Source organism: Phyllostomus hastatus, unplaced genomic scaffold (genome assembly GCF_019186645.2).
Source record: "Phyllostomus hastatus isolate PE091 unplaced genomic scaffold, TTU_PhHast_1.1 phas_contig_948, whole genome shotgun sequence".
In the NCBI taxonomy this organism is placed as follows: domain Eukaryota; kingdom Metazoa; phylum Chordata; class Mammalia; order Chiroptera; family Phyllostomidae; genus Phyllostomus; species Phyllostomus hastatus.
This window is the reverse complement of record NW_025333993.1, coordinates 305,167-325,997: the sequence shown is the minus strand read 5'-3', so window position 1 is coordinate 325,997 and position 20,831 is coordinate 305,167. Positions and strand designations below refer to the sequence as shown.

At 48.9% G+C, this 20,831-nt stretch overlaps 1 protein-coding gene across 5 annotated transcripts in view; it reads left to right on the top strand.

The window, feature by feature from the left end:
- The window catches only part of PCNT (pericentrin), a 108,475-nt gene that overhangs the window by 21,778 nt on the left and 65,866 nt on the right, over positions 1-20,831 (top strand). For 4 of the 5 annotated variants that reach the window (XM_045852383.1, XM_045852381.1, XM_045852386.1 and 1 more), the window contains exons 9-16: positions 910-1,021; positions 3,052-3,295; positions 4,123-4,210; positions 7,874-8,003; positions 8,918-9,135; positions 15,276-15,736; positions 17,085-17,649; positions 18,619-18,795. In XM_045852383.1, coding sequence (XP_045708339.1) covers positions 910-1,021; positions 3,052-3,295; positions 4,123-4,210; positions 7,874-8,003; positions 8,918-9,135; positions 15,276-15,736; positions 17,085-17,649; positions 18,619-18,795 — 1,995 coding nt within the window. The remainder of the gene's footprint in view (positions 1-909; positions 1,022-3,051; positions 3,296-4,122; positions 4,211-7,873; positions 8,004-8,917; positions 9,136-15,275; positions 15,737-17,084; positions 17,650-18,618; positions 18,796-20,831) is intronic. The other variant, XM_045852385.1, reaches the window with a different exon arrangement.

The following is a 20,831-nucleotide window of genomic DNA, read 5'->3' as shown; positions in this document are numbered from 1 at the left end:
ACCTGTGTCTGGCCCCCATTGCTCTTGTACCCGCCCCCACTGCCTTTCCTCCAGACTGAGGCCATGACAGTCTCCCCAACTGCCAGCAGAGCCCGGGCCAGCCTGCCACACATCACCTCCCTGATGAGAAAGAGTACGGGGGCACCTTCTGTTTTGTGCCCTGGAGGAGAAAAGGCTATGGGGGCCTCAGGGCCAGCGCTGCCTTCTGTCAGGCTGACTGGCCGTGCTGCCCCCGAGCCCATGTGTACGTAGGCAGGTTGGAGCTGCTCTCCGCTGTCAATTCTCATTCTCTCTCGCTTGCTCTTTCTCGGGGGCTGGCATGCAGCATGAGCTCGGCGTGCTACCTCTGTTCACCCCTTAAAGAAGCTGCTTCCTAGGAAGACTGATCAGGAAATTCCAAGAAAATCCAAACATACCTCTTGGGATGAGGGAGGGCTCTGATCATAGATGAGAAGGAAAGGGCCATGAGGCAGAACCTGTTAGAGTCGACAACTGGGGGACCCCTTGGGAGACTGAGCTGTGGTCCGTGCCAGCTGGCAGTTGAGGAGAGAGCCCGTGTACCCACCTCGCGGGCCCCGGTCCACCCTACCACCGTTGGCCCTCCTCTGACTACTTAGAACAACAGAAAAAGTTCTCGCCCTTGATCAGTGAGAAGTCGTCTCTGCAGGGAACAAGGCCAAGGGCGCGAGCAGGGTGATCTGTGAGAGAAATACCAGGTGCTGGTAGGACTGTGGCAGGGAGATGGCACCCTTAAACAGGATGAGCGGCAGTCTTTCTCTGGCGCCCCTCCTGCCGGCGTTCTCTAGGCTGGAGCGTGGGATTTGAGCTTTCACTGCAGGTGCTGTCTCATGCCTGGCAGTTGCAGGGCCCGGTCTCGGGCAATGTCTCACTGTCCCCTTCCTTTTCTAGTTGGAGAACCTTCAAGCATCTTACGAAGAGCTGAAGGCTCAGTCACAAGAGGAAGTCAGGCGCCTGTGGTCCCAGCTTGAGTCCATGAAAACCGACAGACAGGAGCTGAGTGGTGAGAAGCTTCATGTTGAGGATTCAGAGCCTCAAAAGCTGAACCTGTGTGTGTGTGTGTGTGTGTGTGTGTGTACGTGTGTCTGTTTGAATCCTCACCCGAGGACATGCTTATTGATTTTAGAGAGAGAACATTGATGTGAGAAACATGATCAGTTGCTTCCCACACACGCCCCTACTGGGGATCAAACTGGCAACTGAGGTCTGTGCCCTGACCAGGGATCGAACCTCAGACTTTTGATGAATGGGATGACATTCCAACCCACAGACCCAACCAGCCAGGGCTAAAGCTGTGTGTGTGTGTGTGTGTGTGTGCGTGCGTGTGCGCGCGCGTGCGCATGTGTGTTTAAATCCTCACCTGAGGACATTTTTTCATTGCTTTTAGAGAGAAATGAAGGTGTAGAGAGTGGGGAGAGGAAAAGGGAGGAGGAGAGATAGAGAGAAAATCATCGTTGTGAAAGAGAAGCACTGGTTGGTTGCCTCTAACCTTTCAGTGTATGGGGTGATGCTCCAACAAACTTAGGCACACCGGCCCGGGCAAAGCTGTGTGTTTTTAACTGGAACCCCAAATGAGGGTATAACAATTGTAGCGAGTGCAAAACGGGATCTGTGAACTTTCTGAAGATGGGTGCACGTGGTTTCAGGTAGAGTTTGCGTATTGTTGGGGAGCTCTGGTTTTATGCTAAGCAAGCTGACTAACAGCTGTCGAATGGTGTCTGCTTCCCCTGATGTCAGGCATCTGTTGAGTGTGCATGCTTCTGCCTAGAAGCTGCAGCTGAGTGCTCCGGAAACTCGGTTCTCAGCTGGCACCTGCGGTGGCAGATGTGCCTTCCATGTGGTGCCAATGAGTTCACCTGGGGCAGACTCCTGTTGCCCCAGTCTCTGGTGTTGGTGGGTGACTACCGAGTCTCCAGGCCCCGCATCTGTGGCCACCTTTATTGAAGGCAGCTCACCTGGGTCCCCTTCCAGGATTGACTCACAGCAGCCTCTGTTCCCTGGTGGCACTTTCAGTTGGAGGAAGTCAGGAGACCGTGTGGGGGGGGAATGGAGAGGCACAGGCCTGTGCTCTTCTGCTGCTGATCTCCACACAAAGTCTTTTAAACCTGGTGATTTCCCTTACTGGATAAGCGCTCTTGGGAACAAAGACCAGAGTCAGGACCAAGGACTAGAAACAGCGGTCTGCTGCATGGCGGCGACTAAGGCTGTGTCTCTGCTGCCCCTCACCATGTTAGCCCATCACTCAGTCTTTCCTTTGGGTCCGTGTGTCACTGATGGAAGCCACAGTTGCCGCTCATGGACATACCTGTGCCTGACTTAATGCATGCTTTCACACACGTATTCCTGCTCTAGCACGTTTGCTGAAAATCTTCATCCTTGCGTGTAAGGACCCTCACAGGGAACTCTGCTTTGAAACATTATTTGAAGACTAGTTATTATCGACCAGCTGGCAGCCTTCTCTTGATCAAAACAATGATGGTGACATGTTCTCTTCTGGTCTATGTTACTCTTGTTGTTAACAAAGTGTTACAGACTTAGTGGCTGAAAAACTACACTTGGTCACTTATAGGTTTGTGGGTCAGAGGTCTCAGGTGGTGTGGCTTGGCTTTCTGCCCAGTGTCACCCGTAGCTGTAATTCAGTTGCTGGGCTGACCCTCCACCTGGCTCACGTGGGTATGGCAGAACCCAGGTCCCATGTCGTTGCTGGCTATCAGCCAACTGCTCTCAGCTCCCAGAGGTCGTACGTATTCCTTCTCTGCATAGTCCCTCCGTCTTCAGAGCCCAGCAGCTCATGGGGTGCTTGTCACTCGTTCAGTCTTTTTGGCTTCTCCCTTTATCCTGAGAATGCCGAGGTGGTTGGTCGTCTCCATGTGGAGGCTCCCTGTGTCACGTGGCACAAGCCACAGTCACAGGTTCTGGGGTTGGGGGCCTTTAGCACCTGGCTTCCTGCATCGTGCTACGGGACCTTCAGTATTTCCTGATTTTTCCTGAGGATTTCTGTCAAGGTGATTGTGTAATTTCATCCTATTAAAGACTTGTGTGAGCAGCTCCGGGCTCGAGCGTCTCACGTGGAAGAACTAGAACACCTGCAGCGAGACTTTGAGCAGCGGCAGCAACGGGAGAAAACTGAGCACGAGTCTGAACTGGAGCAGCTGCGACTTTACTTTGAAGAGAAGTTGAGGGATGCTGAAAAAAACTACCAGGAAGACCTGACTCTGTTACAGCAGCGGCTGCAGGAGGTGCGGGAGGACTCGGTCCTGGAGTCTGTGGAAATGAGGTAAGTACAGCAGTTTTTATGAACACGTACAGCTGAATGTGAACAGTGCAGCTGAATATATATTTGAAATACAGGAACCTTGAGCTGAACTGAAATCTAGATTTTTGGTTTGTTTTGGAGTGTTTTTTTTTTGTTTTTTTTTTTTTGAGCTTATTCTCAGCAACCAAAATATAAGAAGTATGTACATGTAATGAAAGTTGATTATAGCTGCCCTGACCTTTGTACACCTCAGAGGCATTGCCTCTCTCAAGGAAATGGCACAAGGATTTGTTTCTCTGACAGTCTAGTTTTAATATTTCAGTAGTTTTACCTTCTTTTATTCTCCTATCCCTGTACAATTAAGCTATTTTTAAATTTTTTAATTGAACTTATTGGGATGGAATTGGTTAATAAAACTGTATAGGTTTCAGGTGTATGTATCATACATCACTTGTATATTGGTTGTACTGTGTATTCACCAACTCAGAAATCTCGTTTTGTTTTTGATTTCACGCCCACGGAGACGAATAGCCAGGTTTCCTAGAAACACATTTGTTTTGTTTGGGACTTGGAACAAGAGGGCGTTAGAGCTGGGAGCTGAGTCTGATTCTCACGGCAGGCTGCTGGTGATGTGCGGCATGTCAGGGTGGGCGCAGGCAGTGAGGGCCTGAGTTGTCCCAGGGTCTGTGCCGCTGCGACAGCAGCTGTGTCGCCATCTCAGACATGGTTCAGTTAGCCACGGTGTCTTGTTCTCGACACAAGCAGGATTGCGATGGTGGTCGTATCCTAGGGTTCAGATGTGAAAATGCCACATGCGAGGTTTTCACGGTGTGTTTTTTTTCTCTTAGTTCATCCAGCACAGCTTTAGAAGAAACGTCTGAAAAAGAAAGAAGAGACCACCTTGATCATCTCAGCTTCCAGCTGGAGCAGGATGAGGTGACGGTCCAGTTTTGTTTTATTGACACATAATTGGCATGTAGTGTTGTATTGACCCACCGTGCACAGCGTAAAGGTTCGGTATTTGTCCATACTGTGAAACGACCACATAGTAATATCCATTACCACACAGTCACAGAACTTTTTTTCTTGTAAGGACTTTTAAGATCTCCTCTTGGCAACTTTCCGCACAAGTCTCCACGCTATACCTTACATCCCAGGACTGACTGACACCTGGATTTGGTGCCTTTTGCCCACCTCGTTTGTTTCTCCCACCCACTCCCTCTGGCACCCACCAGTCTGTTCTCTGTGTCCATGAGCTCAGCTGACCTTTTTTTCAGATTCCACATAAAAATACAATCATCTTATTTGTCTTTCTCTATCTGATTACTTAGCTTAGCATAATGGCCTTCAGGTCCATCCAAACCATCACAAATGGCAAGATTTGATTCCGTTTTATGGCTGCATGAATGTATATACATTCACACACCTTCTTCGTCCATTCATCTGTTGATGACAACTTAGGTTGCTTCCATTTCTTGGCTATAGCAAAAACTGCTGTAATAAACTTAGCGGTACATATCTTTTTAAATTAATGTTTTTATTTTCTTGGATAAATACCCAGAAGTAGAGTTTCTGGGTCATAGGCAGTTTCATTTTTAATTTTTTGAGGAAACTCATTCTTTTTCATAGTGGCCAGACCAATCTTCATTCCTACCAACAGTGCACGAGGGTTCCCTTTCCTCTACATCCTCACCATCACTTGTTGTTTGTGATTTGTTGATGATGGCCATTCTGACAGGTGTGAGCTGATATCTCATTGTGGTTTTAATTTGCATTTCTCTGAAGATTCAAGAGGTTGTGCATCTTTTCATATGTCTATTGGATATTTGTGTGTCCTCTTTGGAGAAGCACCAATTCAGGTTCTCTGCCCATTTTTTAATTGGATTGTTTGTGTGGGTTTTGTTGTTGTTGTTTTGCTGTTAAATTGTATGAGCTAATTTTTAATCATTGAGAAAGGTTGTGTTTTAATCATCTTTAATTGAGAAGTGGTCTGTCTTTCATGTTATAAAGTCTGAACTTTTGTCCTTTTCACAAATGCCACCTGTGACATGTCATGTAGAGGAAGGCTTGTTTTGTATCTAGTGGATGAATTGCTCTGGTACCTTGTATGGAGGAGAAGCCCTCCCAAAACTGAAATTATCTTCTGTACGGTGGGCCCTTTATAGTACAGTCTTCCCCTGCTAGGTGAGTGTTCTAGGAACCTATCTGTATCAATGTACCAGCTGGCCCTGTGGTGAGAGGCTGTGTTTGCCATGTTTGCCCATCTCATAATGGGTGATTTATGAGTGCACCTGCCCACACGGTGCTGAGTATCCAGCAGTTTTTGACCAAAACTGTCATGACCCCTGTGCCTCACCCTCCCTATTCACCCCTATTCAGCCCGAGTAACTTTGTTTCCCTGGATGAAGAGTGCCCTCAAAGGGAAATGTTTTGCCAATGTCGAAGAGGTGAAACAAACTGCAGAAGCGCTAAAAGGTATCAAAATTGACAAGTTCACAAATTGTTTTAGGCTGTGGGAAAAAGTCTTGATAGGTATATTGCATCAAATGGAGAGTAATTTGAAGGTGACTGAAGCTTCAACACGTAACAATAAATGAACATTTTTTAATAAATTCCGGGGGCTTTTGGGTCCCCCTTCATATTGCTCTGTGGTCTGTTGGTGTGGTTGTTTGCCACAAATGTGACTGGATCCAAGGGCGTAAACGGGAACCAGATGACCAGGAGAATCGCTGTCCTTTCCTGGGTACTGCCAGGCTGTCGTCCCACCTGTCTCAGGGCGCAGCTTCCCGTGCCTCCACACGCTCCCCACACTTCTGACGACAGCAGAATGTCACGTTGTGTCCTTTGCTCTAAGTTGTATGTTGAGCATCATTTATCGACTTCTGTGTTCTTCCCAGAGTTACCTCCATGGTATTTGCTTCTGTCATTTTAACCTGTGAGGCTGACACTGTCCAAACAGGGCTTTCTGCGCTGATGGGAACGTGCCAGTCGGGATGGAGAGGCACACTTGGCTGTGAGCGCCTGAGTGTGGCTGCGACTGAGGAGCTGAGGTTTCCTTTTACTGATGGTGACCGCTTGAAGTGCCAGTAGCCCCAGGTCTGGCGGCCGCTGTCGGGCGGCAGTGCTCGCAGGTGGCGGAGCACCGATAGTGCAGTGCAGACGTGCTCTGAGTGTGCGAGCGCTGGCTGTAGGCTCTGTGTCTGCCGTCCGTAGTTACTTAGGTTGTGTCTCGGTCGGCCCTAACGGCCATAACAACACACGTGTATCACCTCACGGTCCTGGAGGACGGAGGTCCAAGGGCAGAGCTGGTTTATTAATGAGGTTGGATTTTTTTTTTTTTTTACTTCTTTACTGACCATTCTTTCTTATGACCTGCCTTTGTCCTGTCCCCTGTGCTTTGGGTGTCCTCACCCTGCGGTCTCTGGATGTGACCACTTTCACACGGCTGCCAGTGGGCTCAGAGTTTGGAGTTCTGAGTCCTTCACAGCACCCGCAGCTGTTCATCCCCATTCTCGGCGCAACAGTGTTTTCCTGCATTTTCACTTTTCATCCACCTGTAGCTTAGCTCTTGTCTGGCGGCGGGTGTAGGCTCTAAGTTCTTTTTTATTTTCCAAATGGTGAGTCACCTTCAGCCCTGACTTGTTGAATTTGTCTCTCCAATTTGGAACGTGGCCCTTTTGTATGCTCAGATGTCCCAGGGGCAGGAATCATGAAGTTTAGGTTGATGTGACTCCTCTGTGATTTTTTTTATCCTCACCCAAGGACACGCTTGTTGATTTTAGAGAGGAGGGTGGGAGGGAACATCAGTAGGTTTCCTCCTGTGTGTGCTCTGACCGGGGACTAAACCTGCAACCTAGGTGTGTGCCTGTGACCTTTTGGTTTATAGGATGATGCTCCCGCCAACTGAGCCACACCAGCCAGGGCTCCTCTGATTTTTGAGGAAATTGGGCTTCCTAGTTGCATTGTGAGGAGAACAGGAAGTGTTAAAGCATTGAGCCCACTGCCTTGCCTGCCTGCCTGCTTTCTTTTCCTCCATATGGACACTCAGCCGGGCCCCATTATCAGGCCTGCTCACAGCAGCTACTAGGGACCCTGCCCCTGGGATCTCTCAAGCAAGCCCAGCATTGGCTCTGGTTGGGAAAGTGCAAGGCAGGGACAGTGGAGGAGGGAGTGAGGAGGCTCAGGAGTAAGTAATGCAGAAGCCCGGGAGCCCACAGCAGAGCAGTGCCCATTGGACTGAGGCCCTGGCCCATGGGGCCTACAAAGGACAGAAGGGAGTGGGCGGAGGAGGCCTGACCTGGGAAGGGGAAGTAAGGGCAGGGGGCCCAGTGGGCAGGGTCTGCCCGGTGTCCATGTGGCTGGGGCTCTGTGTTGGCCCTGTGAGCACAGTGCAGCGTGAGGACTCGCTGGCTGTGGGCCCCGTGCTTTAGCAGAGCCTGCATTCCTAGGGGCACAGCCAGCTGCTTCCCTCTGGATGTGACGGGCGGCACAAGAGGATGAAGTGACCCTGCATCACTCGCGGGCCATGTCTGGGAGGTGGTGACTAGGCCCTGAGGCAGAGGCTCACTGAAACGTTTCCTTTGTGTGACTTCCCCAAAGGAGGACCTGTGTTTGCACACACAGTTAGAAGAAAGCCCCCAGTGCCAAGTGGCGGTGCAGCAGGAGGCAGACCTTGCAAGGACCCAGGTGCTGGCACAGCACGTGGGGCTCTCAGAAGAGCTCGGCCCAGGTGGGTGCACCTCAGAGGCCCAGGTGTGATTTGTGGAAGGTTGGGAGCCTCCACTGTGATCGACTCTGCCTGAGTCATCTGGGTCTGCTGTGCCTTTTCTATGCGGTGCTGGTGCTGGGGGTTGGCTCAGATTGTCCCCACACAGGGATCCTGGACTCAAGGGATGGAGCAGGCCCCGCAGTATCGGGAGAGGGCCTGACTGTGCAGCAGCATGAGGGGTAATGGGAGGCTGGGGTGGCCAGGTGGTGGTAATTGAAGGAGCTGTGGTCACCCAGGGGTGACCTTCCAGGGTACAGATGGGGACAGGTAGTGGCCTTGCTGTAGAGAGAGTGGATGTAAGGCCAGACAGAGTCCAGAAGGGGGTGGGACAGCCCTGGGTGTGGGGCCATTGTATTCTACGTGAAGCTGAGGAGGCAAGGTAGATGGTCACACACGAGGGTATGACAGGAGTCAGGTTCCACGCTGGGCACTCTGGCCCAGGCATTTGTCTTGGCCTGGTTCCCTCAGAGCTAGAGGGGGCACGACCCTGAGAGCTGAGGTCATGCTGCACTTGGGGTTTACTCTTCACAGTTCTCCTTCCTGCACAAGAGGTACTTCATGGCCATTGTGCAGCACATTGCAGTCCCTGGGCATGGCGGGCACAGCTGATTGCAGTCACCTGCTACCCAAACTGGAGGAGCAGAGCGGGCGACCAGGACAGGGTTTGTGTAGGGACAGCACTGGGTGTGGTTCTGTGCATTGAGTGCTGGACCGCCAGTCATGCCTACTCCTGACTCTGGTGCACACGTGGGTTTTCCAAAACTGAATGTCTGTTGGAAGCATCTGAATGAGTGTCCTGTCCCTGTGTGTGGGTGTCCCTGTGGGCTGTGCCTGACTGTACTTCCTGTGCCCCCCCCCCCCGCCCCCGCCCACAGAGCTCGCTCGCCTGCACCTTCGGGGTGCACAGGACCCGGCCGTGGAGTTAGAGACCGAAGTGACAACGACAGTCTTCGGTTTGGAAACTGAGCACAAGGTTAAACTCTCACTGTTTGAGATGGAGCTCCAGGAAGAAATCAATTTTTTAAAAATAGAAAACCAGAATTTACACGAGAAGCTACAGCAGGAAATCCGTCTGAAAGAGGACTTGGAGAAAGTGAGTTGTGAGTCTTTGTGGTGAGGCACTGCTGCCACGCCCATTGTGACCTTGTGGGGGTAGGTGGCTGGGGCCAAGGGGGTGGGTAGGATGTCAGGCGACACATGTGCATGGCCGGGAGCAGGTTTGGTCGGTGTCTCAGTTGGAGTGAGCCTGCTTCCCAGGCGAGGCCAGAGCTTTGCTTCCTATTGCTCCTTCCACCTGTCTCCAGGGGCTGAGGGAGTGTCTGGGTGTCTCCAGAGGACACAGGAAGGGGTTGGAGCCACGGCCACCTTTAGGCCTTGTCCCGACCCCCCAGGTTCTTCCTCTAGTGGGCCATGCAGCTGCACAGTGTCCACGACACCCTGAGTGATGGGCCTGTTGCTACACTGCTGTGCACGCTGACAAACATGCAAATGCAGACCCACTGGATTACTGATGGGCCTCTACACAGCAGCACTGTTTTATCACCGTGTGGGAATAATTAAATTAAGGCGACTGGAACTTCCTTTTAAGTATTTATTTATTATTTTTAGAGCGAGAGTAAAGGAGGGAGAAAGAGAGGGAGAGAAACATGGAATGGTTGCCTCTCACACATGCCCCCTACTGGGGGCAACCTGCAACTCAGCCACGTGCCCTTAACCAGAAATCAAACCAGCGACCTTTGCCTTTGCAGGGTGATGCCCGGCCAACTGAGCAATGCTGGTCAGGGCTGGAACTTTTAAGGTTTTTCCACATATGTTTTGACTCGACCCCATTTCCTCTGTCATTCTGGCCCTCTGCTCTCAGCCCAGGTTCTTCTCTGCGAGGGCCTTTTTGGATTTTCATTCACAATGAAACAGTTTTCACAGGAAACTATTAGTACCTGCAAGGTCGATGACATGCAGCTCTGTAAATTAAGGCCTTGGTGAGGATGTGGAGCCAGACAGAGGCCAGAGGAGAGCTCTGTGGAAGCTGAGCCGGCTGCCTGTGTGCTGCAGCCATCGGACACGGCCGCCTCAGGCACTCGACCCTGAGGGACAGGCTTTCCGCAGTGTCTTCTGATTTTCACATGTGTTTATGTATAAGTGTGTGTATGTGTTTTCTGGACTGTTGTGTCGATTATTGAGAGAGGTGGTGTGGAATTACTTGTTTCTCCCTTTAATTCTGTCCAGTTTTGCTTTAAGTGTTTTGAATATCTGTTATTACACACATATGGTGACTTTCTCATAAATGTACCCTTTTGTCATTAAGGAAATACCCATTTTCTCTCCTAGTCAAAACCTACTTCATCTTTTAATAATATTGTCATTCCAGCCTTCTCTTGCATTTTGTTTGCATGCTGTACCTTGTTTTGTCCATTTTAATTTTCTTTTTTTTTTATTTAAAAAAGATTTTATTTATTTATTTTTAGAGAGGGGGAAGGGAAGGAGAAAGAGAGAGAGAGAAATGTCAATGTATGGTTGCCTCCCATGTGCCCCACGCTGGGGACCTGGCCTGCAACCCAGGCATGTGCCCTCACTGGGAATCGAACTGGTGACCCACTGGTTCATAGGCTGGCACTCAATCCACTGAGCCCCACCAGCCAGGGCTTTATTTTACTATTAAAAGAAACTACCCAAATTTACTGTCTAATCCCATAGGTTAAGAGCTGAGTCCCATAAGATGACCCTTTTTCCAGAGTCTAGTCTCAAATGTTGGGTCCCCTAGTACCCACGCTTCTATCTGACTTGACTACAAAGTCAGAATGTTCCCATCGTCGCCACCCCCTTTCAGGTTTAGCTGCTAGAGCAGCTCCCAGAACTCAGGGAAACAGTTACTTACTGTCACCAGTTTATTACAAAGGATTCAAACAGGAACAACTGGAAGGAGGTGAGGCACAGGGCAAGATGGGGGTGGCGTGCAGCTTTTGTGCTTCCCGGCGCCGCCGGCCAGCACCTACATGCTTACCAGCCCAGGGGCTCTCCTGACCTCTTTGATTCAGGGATGTTGTAGAGGTTCTATTACACAGGTATGATGGATGAAATTGCTGGCCTTTGATAATTGAAATCAATCTCCAGCTGTTTCCTCTCCTTGGAGGTCAGAGTGGGGCTAGAAGGTCCAGTCCTCTACTCACAGTGAGGTCTTTCTGGAGACCAGCCCCCATCCCGAAGCTAGGTAGGGCTCCCAGCCACCATTCTTCTCATTGTGTACGAGATCCTCTTAGCACGCTGCACAGATGCCAAGAGTGTTAGCAGCTGTGTCAGCAGTAGGGGATAAAGGCCGCATGTTTATTGTTCACTGTATTACACATATGGACAGCACGTAGTTAGGTATTGTTAAAAATCCATTCTGATGAAATCTACCTTTTAATCAGAGTGTGTAGTTGGTTACTTTTCATGTGATTGATATGGGTGGTCTGAGGTCTGCCATTGTATTGAGTTTCTACAGGGTCCATCTGATTTTCCTGTGTGTATCTTCTTCCTCTGCCTTTTGGATGTTAGAGTTAATTTTAATGTATTTGTTAATGTCTGAGTTGTGTCTCTTGCATTACTTTTTTCCTTTTTTTAATGTAGTTTATTGGTTATGCTATTACAGTTGTCCAATTTTTTCTCCCCTTTGCCCTGTACCCCGCCTCCCTCCAGCATTCCCCAACCTTGGTTCACGTTCATGGGTCATACATATAAGTTCTTTGGCGTCTCCATGTCCCATACTATCCTTAACCTCCCCCTGTCTATTTTGTACCTACCAATTATGCTTCTTATTCCCTGTACCTTTTCTCCCATTCTCCCCTCTCCCCCTCCCCACTGATAACTCTCCATGTGATCTCCATTTTTGTGGTTTTGTTCCTGTTCCAATTTGCTTAGTTTGGTTTTGTTTTTATTTTTTTTAGGTTCATTTGTTGATATTTGTGAGTCTGTTGTCATTTTATTGTTCATATTTTTTATCTTTTTTTTCTTAGATAAGTCCCTTTAATATTTTGTGTAATAAGGGCTTGGTGATGATGAACTCCTTTAACTTGACCTTATCTGTCTGGGAAGCACTTTGTCTGCCCTTCCATTCCAAATGATAGTTTTGCTGGATAGAGTCATCTTGGATGTAGATCCTTGCCTTTCATGACTTTGAATGCTTTTTTCCTAGCCCCTTCTTGCCTGTAAGGATTCTTTTGAGAAATCACTTGATAGGCAGGGGTGTTCTACCTTTTGGTGTCTCTGGGCCACACTGGAAGAAGAGTTGTCTTGGGCCACACAGTAAATACACTGCCACAAGTATTCACAAAAAAATCTCATGATGTTTTAAGTAAATTTACGATTTTGTGTTGGGCTGCTTTCACAGCCATCCTGGGCTGCATGCAGCCCACATGCTGCAGGTTGGACACCTCCAGTAAGAGTTAGAATAGACATTTGTAATTTTTCAGGCTTCTCAGGGTTAACATCACACCGTTTCACATTCACTATAAGAAGTTATAATTGTGTGGGTGCGTTTACTATCTCCCCTGTGTCATTTATGATCTGATTTTCATATGTATTAAATTTACCTGTGTTGTAAATTTTGCAGTGTGCTTTGCTTTGAAGAGTCATACATACTTGAAAGAAATTAAGGATAAATAGTGTTCCATTGACCATTTACAGTGCTCTTCATTTCTCCCCAAAGATCTGAATTTGCAGCTGGTAGGATCCTTTCAGCCTGAAGAATCGCCATTAGCATTTCTTGTACAGATCTTCACATGTTTTTTTCTTAGCTGAAAAGCCTTAATTTCATCTTCATTCTTGAAGATGATGCATACAGAAGTCTGAGTTGACTGGTTTTTGTCTAGGACTTGAGGACATTGTTCTTTGTGGCCTTGTGTCTGATGAAAAGTCAGTCATTGTTCAAATCAGTATTTCCCTGAATGTCCCAGGTCATTTTCTTTGGACTCCTTCAAAGATTTTTCTTTGTTTCCTTCTCAGTCATTTTAGTATGAATGCTTAAGCCTGATTTCTTTTGACATTTTTTCTCTCATAAAGTCTGAAAGTTAGTACATAAAATTAACTGGGAATATTTGAGAAAAGGAAACAACCCACATGCCTGGGTTGTAGACCAGTCCCCCCTTGGGATGTGAACCAATCAATGTTTCTCTTACACATCAGTGTTTTTCTGTCTTTCTCCCTCCCTTCCCCTTTCTCTAAAAAAATAAATAAAATCTTAACCAAAAAAAAAACCTTACAGTAAATTGACCTCATGTTTTCTTATTTAATGGTGATGTTATTGAAATGATGATATTTTAATTTTAATAACAGGAAATTCTGCACATTTATGTCTTTCCCCAAATTTGGGAAATTGTCATCAAGTATTTTCTTCATTTTTTTATCTCTGCCCCCTTTGTTTCTTTCCTTTTAGAACTCCATTAACATGAATGCTATATCTTTTGGTTCCTGAGGTTTTGTTCATGTCATTTTTTCTAATCTTTTTCTTTTCTTATTGGTTAAATTCTGTTCATCTTCAAGTTAGTGACTCTTGTCATCTCTAATCTGCTTTTAAGTATCTGTTGAATTTAAAATTTTAAATGGTGTGTTTTTTAATTCTAGACTTTTCATTTTGTTTTTTTTTTAAGATTTTATTTATTTATTTTTAGAGAGGAAAGGGAGGGAGAAAGAGAGAGAGAGAGAGAAACATCAATGTGCGGTTGCTGGGGGCCGTGGCCTACAACCGAGGCATGTACCCTGACTGGGAATCGAACCTGCGATGCTTTGGTTTGCAGCCCGCGCTCAATCCACTGAGCTACTCCAGCCAGGGCCATTTTGTTGTTTTTAATAGTTTGTTTTCTTTGCCACAATTCTTTTCTTTTCTTCCCTTTTCTTTTATTCATTGTGAGCATATTTTCCTTTATGTTCATAAATGCAGTTATGATAGCTGCTTTAAAACCTCTATTTGCTAATTTCAACATTTGTGTTACCTTGGGTTTGTTCTCCATTGATTGTATTTTCTCCTTAGCATGGGTCGTATTTCCTCTTTATTTTGCATATTAACTATTTTTGGATTGGATCTTGGACATTGTGGAGACTCTGGATTCTGTTATGTTCCTCTGAAGAGTAATGATTTACGTTTCAGTAGGCAGTTAACCTGGCTAGAGTCAGACTCCACACTCGCTCTTCTCTGTGCAGACTGAAGTGTGCTGTTCAGTTCTTTCAGTCTTTGCTGACCTGCCCAAGGAGTCTGCCCACACACGTGTTGGTCAGGCATGAGCCTGGGCTTAGGATTTGCTTTTTTCCACATTTTGCAGCTCTTTTTCTCTGGGTCTGTCCTAATGTACTTTCCTCTCTCAACTTTCCAGCCCCTCTGTTCAAACAAGCGAGACAGTGGGCTTCCTGTGAGCACAGTGCAGACGGTCAGTCACCTAGTGCCATTTCTTTCCAGTACTCTCCAGGGCTTTGGGTAGTTTTTTGTATTTTATCCCGAGTTCAGAGTTGTTATCTCTGGGAAGGTTGGTCTGATTAGAACTTCTGAGCCATCACCAGGGACAGGGCCCTGAACTTTATTTTTAATAAGCTTTAGGTAGGGAGTTGAGGTCAGTCTGACATACCTGTTTAGGTTTTGTTTAGTTTTTGGTTATGTTCAGTAGTTTCTTGACCTACTTTCTTTCCCTTTTTTTTGAAAACTGGGATATTTGCCCACCTTCAGCTTTCTGATTCATTCTACATTTGACAAAATACCTTTAAAAGTAGTAGTTTTAGCTCACCAGCCCCTTACTCAGGTTCCTGTATATCTTGGAAAGTCATGTAAGTCCAGAGACTTGAACTCAGGACACTGTCTGCTGCTCTCATCTCCCTCAGACTTCTTATCTCCTTGCTCTGTTGGGGCCATTGGCCTCTTCCTAGACAGAAGACCCATGCCATGTCAGATTTTCCCCTGTGGCTGTTCTTGGTGCAAGAGAGAAGGCCTTCAGCCCATCTTTGCGTTCAGTTCAGTTCCTCCAGACATAAAGAGCAGTTGGTTCCATGTGCCAGGATGTGGACATCTTTTACTTAAACTAGTAGTCTTAAGCTTGTTCATTTCAGGTTCCTTCTATTCCCATCAACACAGGAAGTAGTCTAATTGCCCTGCTCAGCATAAGGCCTGTATGTCATGGAAGTGTCTCTGTTTTCAGAGATGGATTTGGATCTTTGCTGCCAGTAACTTTTTCCTTTAATTTCTTCCCTCTTAAATACAATTGTTATCTACAGGTGAAGCATAATTTAGTTGAAGATCACCAGGAAGAACTAAGGAAGGCTAAGGATCAGATTCAGCTAATGAAACAAGAACTTAAAGAAAAAGAAGCAGAGTGGAAAGGTGCAAGTGAAGCCCTCAGGAGAGGAGCTGAAGAGAAGTTAACTCTCATGCTCCTGAACCTTAGAGAACAGGCTGAACTGGAGAAACAGTCAATAATAAACAAGTTTGAGCTCCGAGAAATCGAAATGAAGCAACTGCAGGATCAGCAGGCGGCCCAGATCTTGGACCTGGAGGGGTCCCTGATGGAGCAGCAGGGCCGCCTGCAGCAGCTGGAACTGGGCCTCACTGGGGACGAGTCTCTGCACTGTGGCCAGGTGCCCAGCAGGGGTCTGGCTCCTGGGGACCAGGACCAGGAGCGTGCTGCACTTCATTTGAAGGAGGACTGTGACCTCCAGCTGATGCTGGCCCAGAACAGGTGAGTGACACTTTTTAATCAGTCTGTTAGTGTGGAGCCGTCTGCCAGGTTCCCACGTGAGATCTGACCCTGGACACCTGGCAGAGAGTGGGAGGCAGATCTCCTGAGACGACATGCTGTGGGCTCTCAGTGACATTCTGAATCTTGGACACTCGTTTTTTACCCTAAAATGAGGATGGGACACGTAGCTCTGAAAAAAGACGTGCTGGTAGAAGCAGTGTCCAAATCCTTCCGGTGGAGTTTCATGGGTGCTAGTGCACATGCATGTGTCACTTTGTTTTTGTTCTTTGTGTGCATGTTTTAAAATTTCAGTTGTATAACTCTAGACCTCATTTATTATAGGGACATGCAGTTTATCCACATGAGCTTTCTGTGTTTTTTAAACATATTTTTTAAAAGTAAGCATTTTTACTAAAATATATACATCTAGAGGTTTTAAATAGATGTAGAATGTGATCTGGTTCTTCTCTGTTGGTGCCCACTGTTTCTGCAAACCTGGCCTGTCATGGCTGCAGTTTCCGTGAGTGTTGGGTTTGGTGGACATGCTGTTGGTTCTGCCTCTCATGTGTCAGCTCCTCGCCCGTGTCATGAGGGAGGTGCAAGAGCTTCTACTCTGGACTGGAGTTCGATCCCGATGCACTATGTGGGCATGAAACCCGAGTGCTCTCCCTGTGTGGCAAAGGTTAAATGGGGTTAATCCATGGAAACACCTTTACAGAATCTGGTAGACAGCAATGTAAAACCAGTCACAGCTTTTGTTGTTTCTGTGAACTCACCAAACCGCGTCACTTATGTAACCTGCATGGGTGGAGGTTCCAGGCTCCTCATTCCTGGGCACTTTAATGAGGAGGCATCTTCTTGCTTTTGCTTTTGTCAGCCAGTGCCTCCCATGGCTCTTTTAGTTCACGTCCCTGAGTTCACAACCTAAGAGTGTTTCTGAGGTCTTGGAATGCTCTCTGTGGCCCTGTGGGCTCCTGTGAGCAGTTCTGCTGCCCCTTCCCTGTGGAGATCCTTCTCCCACAGGTAATAGTCACAGCTGCTTTGCCGTGGTGCCTGTTGGGAGTGTGCCTGTGGCTTCTTGCTGTGGATCCTATGTCCTCCACTTCGGGCTATTCCAGGGACGCCTGGGCTCTGGCCTCTGAATCCTCCAGCTTCATGTGGCCCCTTCGCTCCACTTACTCACGGCAGTGGCGCTCTCGGGCCATTTGTGGCAGAGGGAGGAGTAAGGACAGTCAGACCCGTGAATAATGACCTTGTCGATGGAAGTGTTTCTTGCAGGAACTGTGAAGAGGTTGCTGCTTTTACAACTGCATGTTTTGCTGTGTGTTCACTTTGCGTGTCATCTCAGATTTTTAGAGCAACGTAAGGAAATCACAGAGAAACTCACTACAGAACAAGATGCTCTCCTGCGGGAAGCCCAGGAGAAGCACGCCGCGGAGCTCCAGCTCCTTCAGGAGAGACACCAGCAGCACATTCTGTCCCTAACAGCGGAGCTGGAGGCCAAGCACCAGGCCAAGGTTGAAGAATTGAAGGCTGTGTTCCAGAGGGAGCAGTGGGATCTTTCAGAAGCTCGGGTGGCTGAACTGCAGGCAAAACATGCTGCTGAAGTCTGTGCTCTGGAGACGAGACATTTGTCACACCTGGACTCTGTGGAGTCATGTTACCTGTCTGAAATCCAGACCCTCCGGGATGAGCACAGGCAGGCCCTGGAACGGTTGCAAGGAGACCTTGAGGAACAACTGCAGAAAAAAGACTCTTCTCACCAAATCATTTTGACTCAGGAGTTAGAGAAACTTCAGCGAAAACATGACGAAGAGCTTGAGTCTGCAAAAGGCAGCCGGAGAACTGAACTGAGCACCCAGCACACTGAGCACTCGAGGGCCCTGGCCACCGAGCTTCATGAGGCTCACCAGGTGAGGACCGGGCGCTGGCCCTGCTTCAGGACAGGCCTCCTCCCGTTGCCTGCATGACGCACTGTGCTCTTGGGTGTCCCTGAATGTGTGTGTGAAGGGTGTCCACGCCTGTGCAAGCCCATGCCGGCACGTCTCTGTGTCTCTCACCACCCCAGGCAGTGGTAACTTCGGTATCCTCATGAGGTACATCTAGAGCAGTGAGATTTTTAAAAATTTTTACTTATTTATTTTAGAGAAAGAGAAACAGAGTTGTTACTCCACTTATTTGTGCATTCATTGATTGATTCTTTTATGTGTCCTGACTGGGGATTGAACCTGCAACCTTGGCATATTGGGATAACACTCTAACAACTGAGGTACCCGGCCAGGGCTATAGAACAGTAAGTTTTGAGGGTTTCTTTGATCACATGATCACAGATTCCCTGGGAAGGCTTGGGCTCTCCGACCCTTGGGAAGTGTGCATGTGATCTCAGCGGGCCAGAGTGCTCCTCTTGGCGGCGCTGGCCCTCGCTGTGAGCCTGGAACTTGAGGGCCTCAGCAGCTTGGTTTTCCCCCTGTGCATATGCAGCACATGTAGCACCTTTGTGGGTGCATCATGAAATTAAACCCTCTGTCATGTCTCAAGAACAATGAGTTTAAGTTTGGTATGAATGGGAATTTCTAGAGAAGGCCCAGGTACTCTGGACTGGTGCCCAACCTTTGTCATCTGCACACTTCTAGCACCTGTGTCTCATGAATAGGACATATGTATTTGGCCTAAAACTATAGAGTCACTGTGGGTTTTTATCTCCTCATACCGGATGGGGCTGTTATGCCCAGTTTGTGGGCCAGGTGGGCATGTCAGGCCCCCAGGGGCAGACTGTGTCAGGTGCTGCCCTGTGCAGGTGGGACATGCACCTTCGTTCCTAGGGAATGAGGGTGCTAAAATGGGGCATTTGGGGTGCAGTGCACTGAGGACTTTCTTGGCAGGAGGAGTTGGCTGCAGCTTTGCTTAATCAGAGGCGCCTGCTGGAGGAGGAGAAGACCGTGGCCCTGGACAAGGTGCGTGCTGAGGTCCTGCGCCTGGAGCAGCAGCACCAAGCAGCCCTGCAGGAGCTTGGCGACGTGCATGCGGCGGAGATGCAGAGGCAGCGGGCAGAGCAGCAGGTACTGCAGGAGAGGGCCATGTAGTCAGTGCTCCAAGTGTGCAGAGGGCCCCTTCTTGTGCAGCAGAGGCTTCAGGGACCACCAGGGAGTGGGCTCTGGCCCCCATGGGGTACCAGACCTTCTGGGGCTCCTCATCAGACCACCCCATTGCATGTAGACATACAGAGAATTGGGGAAGCCTGTGGGGCTGGGTGCTGAGTGGGCCTTGGACCTGCGAAGAGGACCTGGGGCCTTTGTGAGGAGCCTGGCCACCAGTCCCCCAGTAGGCTCTTTTCTGCACAGTGTTCCCTGCCCCGTGCACCCTATGATGCACCTTAAAACCTTAGGGCCTGTCATCTGGACTGGGGGCATAGTTCCCACAAACTCCCACCACACGTGTCCTCTGACCCTGTCTCCTGACCTTCCCCTATTCTCATGGCCCACATGCTGCCTCGCTGTCTCTGTGACATACCAGATGTACTCGGCTCTGAATGTGTCCTTGTCCCTGCATGGAAGCTCGTGCTCTCTCCTCGCTTAATCACATCACCCTCTAAATGAGCCTTTCCCTAACTGATCGATATGGCCCCCAGCCCCTCCCCTCTGGACCCCACAGCACTGTTTCCCGGCAGTGTGTGGTGTGGTTGTCGTGCTCATTCTGTCTGTTCTCTGCTCTGTCTGTTGTTGTGGCTTGGGGTCCAGAATAGCGCCCAGATGGAGACCTCCCTGGGAGCTTGCCAAGAGGGGCTTTGATGCAGGGGCCAGATCCTGCTCTTCCCGCAAACCTCCTGCCTTGCGGTTGTTGCTGTGGTGCCGGTGGCCCCACCACACCTTGTTGGGATCTTGGGGGTCAGTGGGGAGTGAGAATGCCAGGATCTGCCTGGGTGCACCCGGAGGGCAGGGCCCTGACCCTATCTGGCAGGCAGCAACAAAGCATCTGTTCTGAAGGCCATTTGGAGGCAGGACGGAAGAGAAGCGGAGGCAACTATTTAGTCTAGGCAAGAGTTGACCCTGGCCTGGCCCTTGGGAAGCATAGGGATGGGAGGGGAGGGCATGGGGCGGTGCTCGGGGGCTGGGGACTCAGGGGTTTCCTAATGGCTCACAGGGTCTGTGGAAGCGAGGTTGACAGTGGTCCTAGGGGCGGGGGTGGGGGGAAGCTGTGGCACAGGGGGGTGGTGACAGGAATGTAGTTGGTCCAGACTTGGAGGAGGAGGCAGCAGTGGCTGAGGTGGAGATGTCCACACTGCAGGAAGGTGGAGGATGGTGCAGGGCGGGCAGCCTTGGTTGTGTCAGGCTTGCGTCCACACAGAATACATTTCCTGTGGTAGGTGCTCTTAGGAATCGGCACAGACTGGTTCTTTTTCAGATTTTTGAACTTTGTACATCAGAATGTGTGTGTGTGTGTGTGTGTGTGTGTGTGTGTGTTTATACACAGTACATCAAGTTATGCAGTCGTTCTCATGATGACATCTAACAAAGCAAGTGGAAAGGAACTCTCTCAAGCACACGAGGCTGCCATGGAGGGTTTCGGAGGCTGGTACCTGGCCAGGTCCTTACGACCTGCCATGGGGCTTGTGTCCTCAGTTCCCTTCGCACATGTGCAGGATATTCGGGCAGCAGGGTACTTACTCCCTGTGTGCACCCTGTCCCTGCCATAGTGTGCACGCACACATGTGCCTACCCAAGTAATTTTGCACATCATCCTTGCATAGCATCCAAACAGCATCCTTGCTGTTTCTTCACATGAAAGTTGCCAGATGAGAGTTAGAGGAGATTACAAAAATTAAGGGAAGCCTAAAAATGAGACTCATCCCTCTTTGTTTGATTGAAACATCTGAGAGTAGGCATTTTTTCTTGACATTTGCTCCTCGGACTCTTAGTTGTCCTGGATCAGGCCACTGGGTGAGTTCCCATGTTCAGAGGGAGGAGAGGACACAGAAGGGACCACGAACAGAAAGCTGTGCCCTCAAGGCAGCTTGGAGAAGCCCATGGTGAAACCCCAGCTGAGGGCCAGAGCAGTGGGCCACGGACGGGTGGCATTGCACCCATCTTCTCTTCAC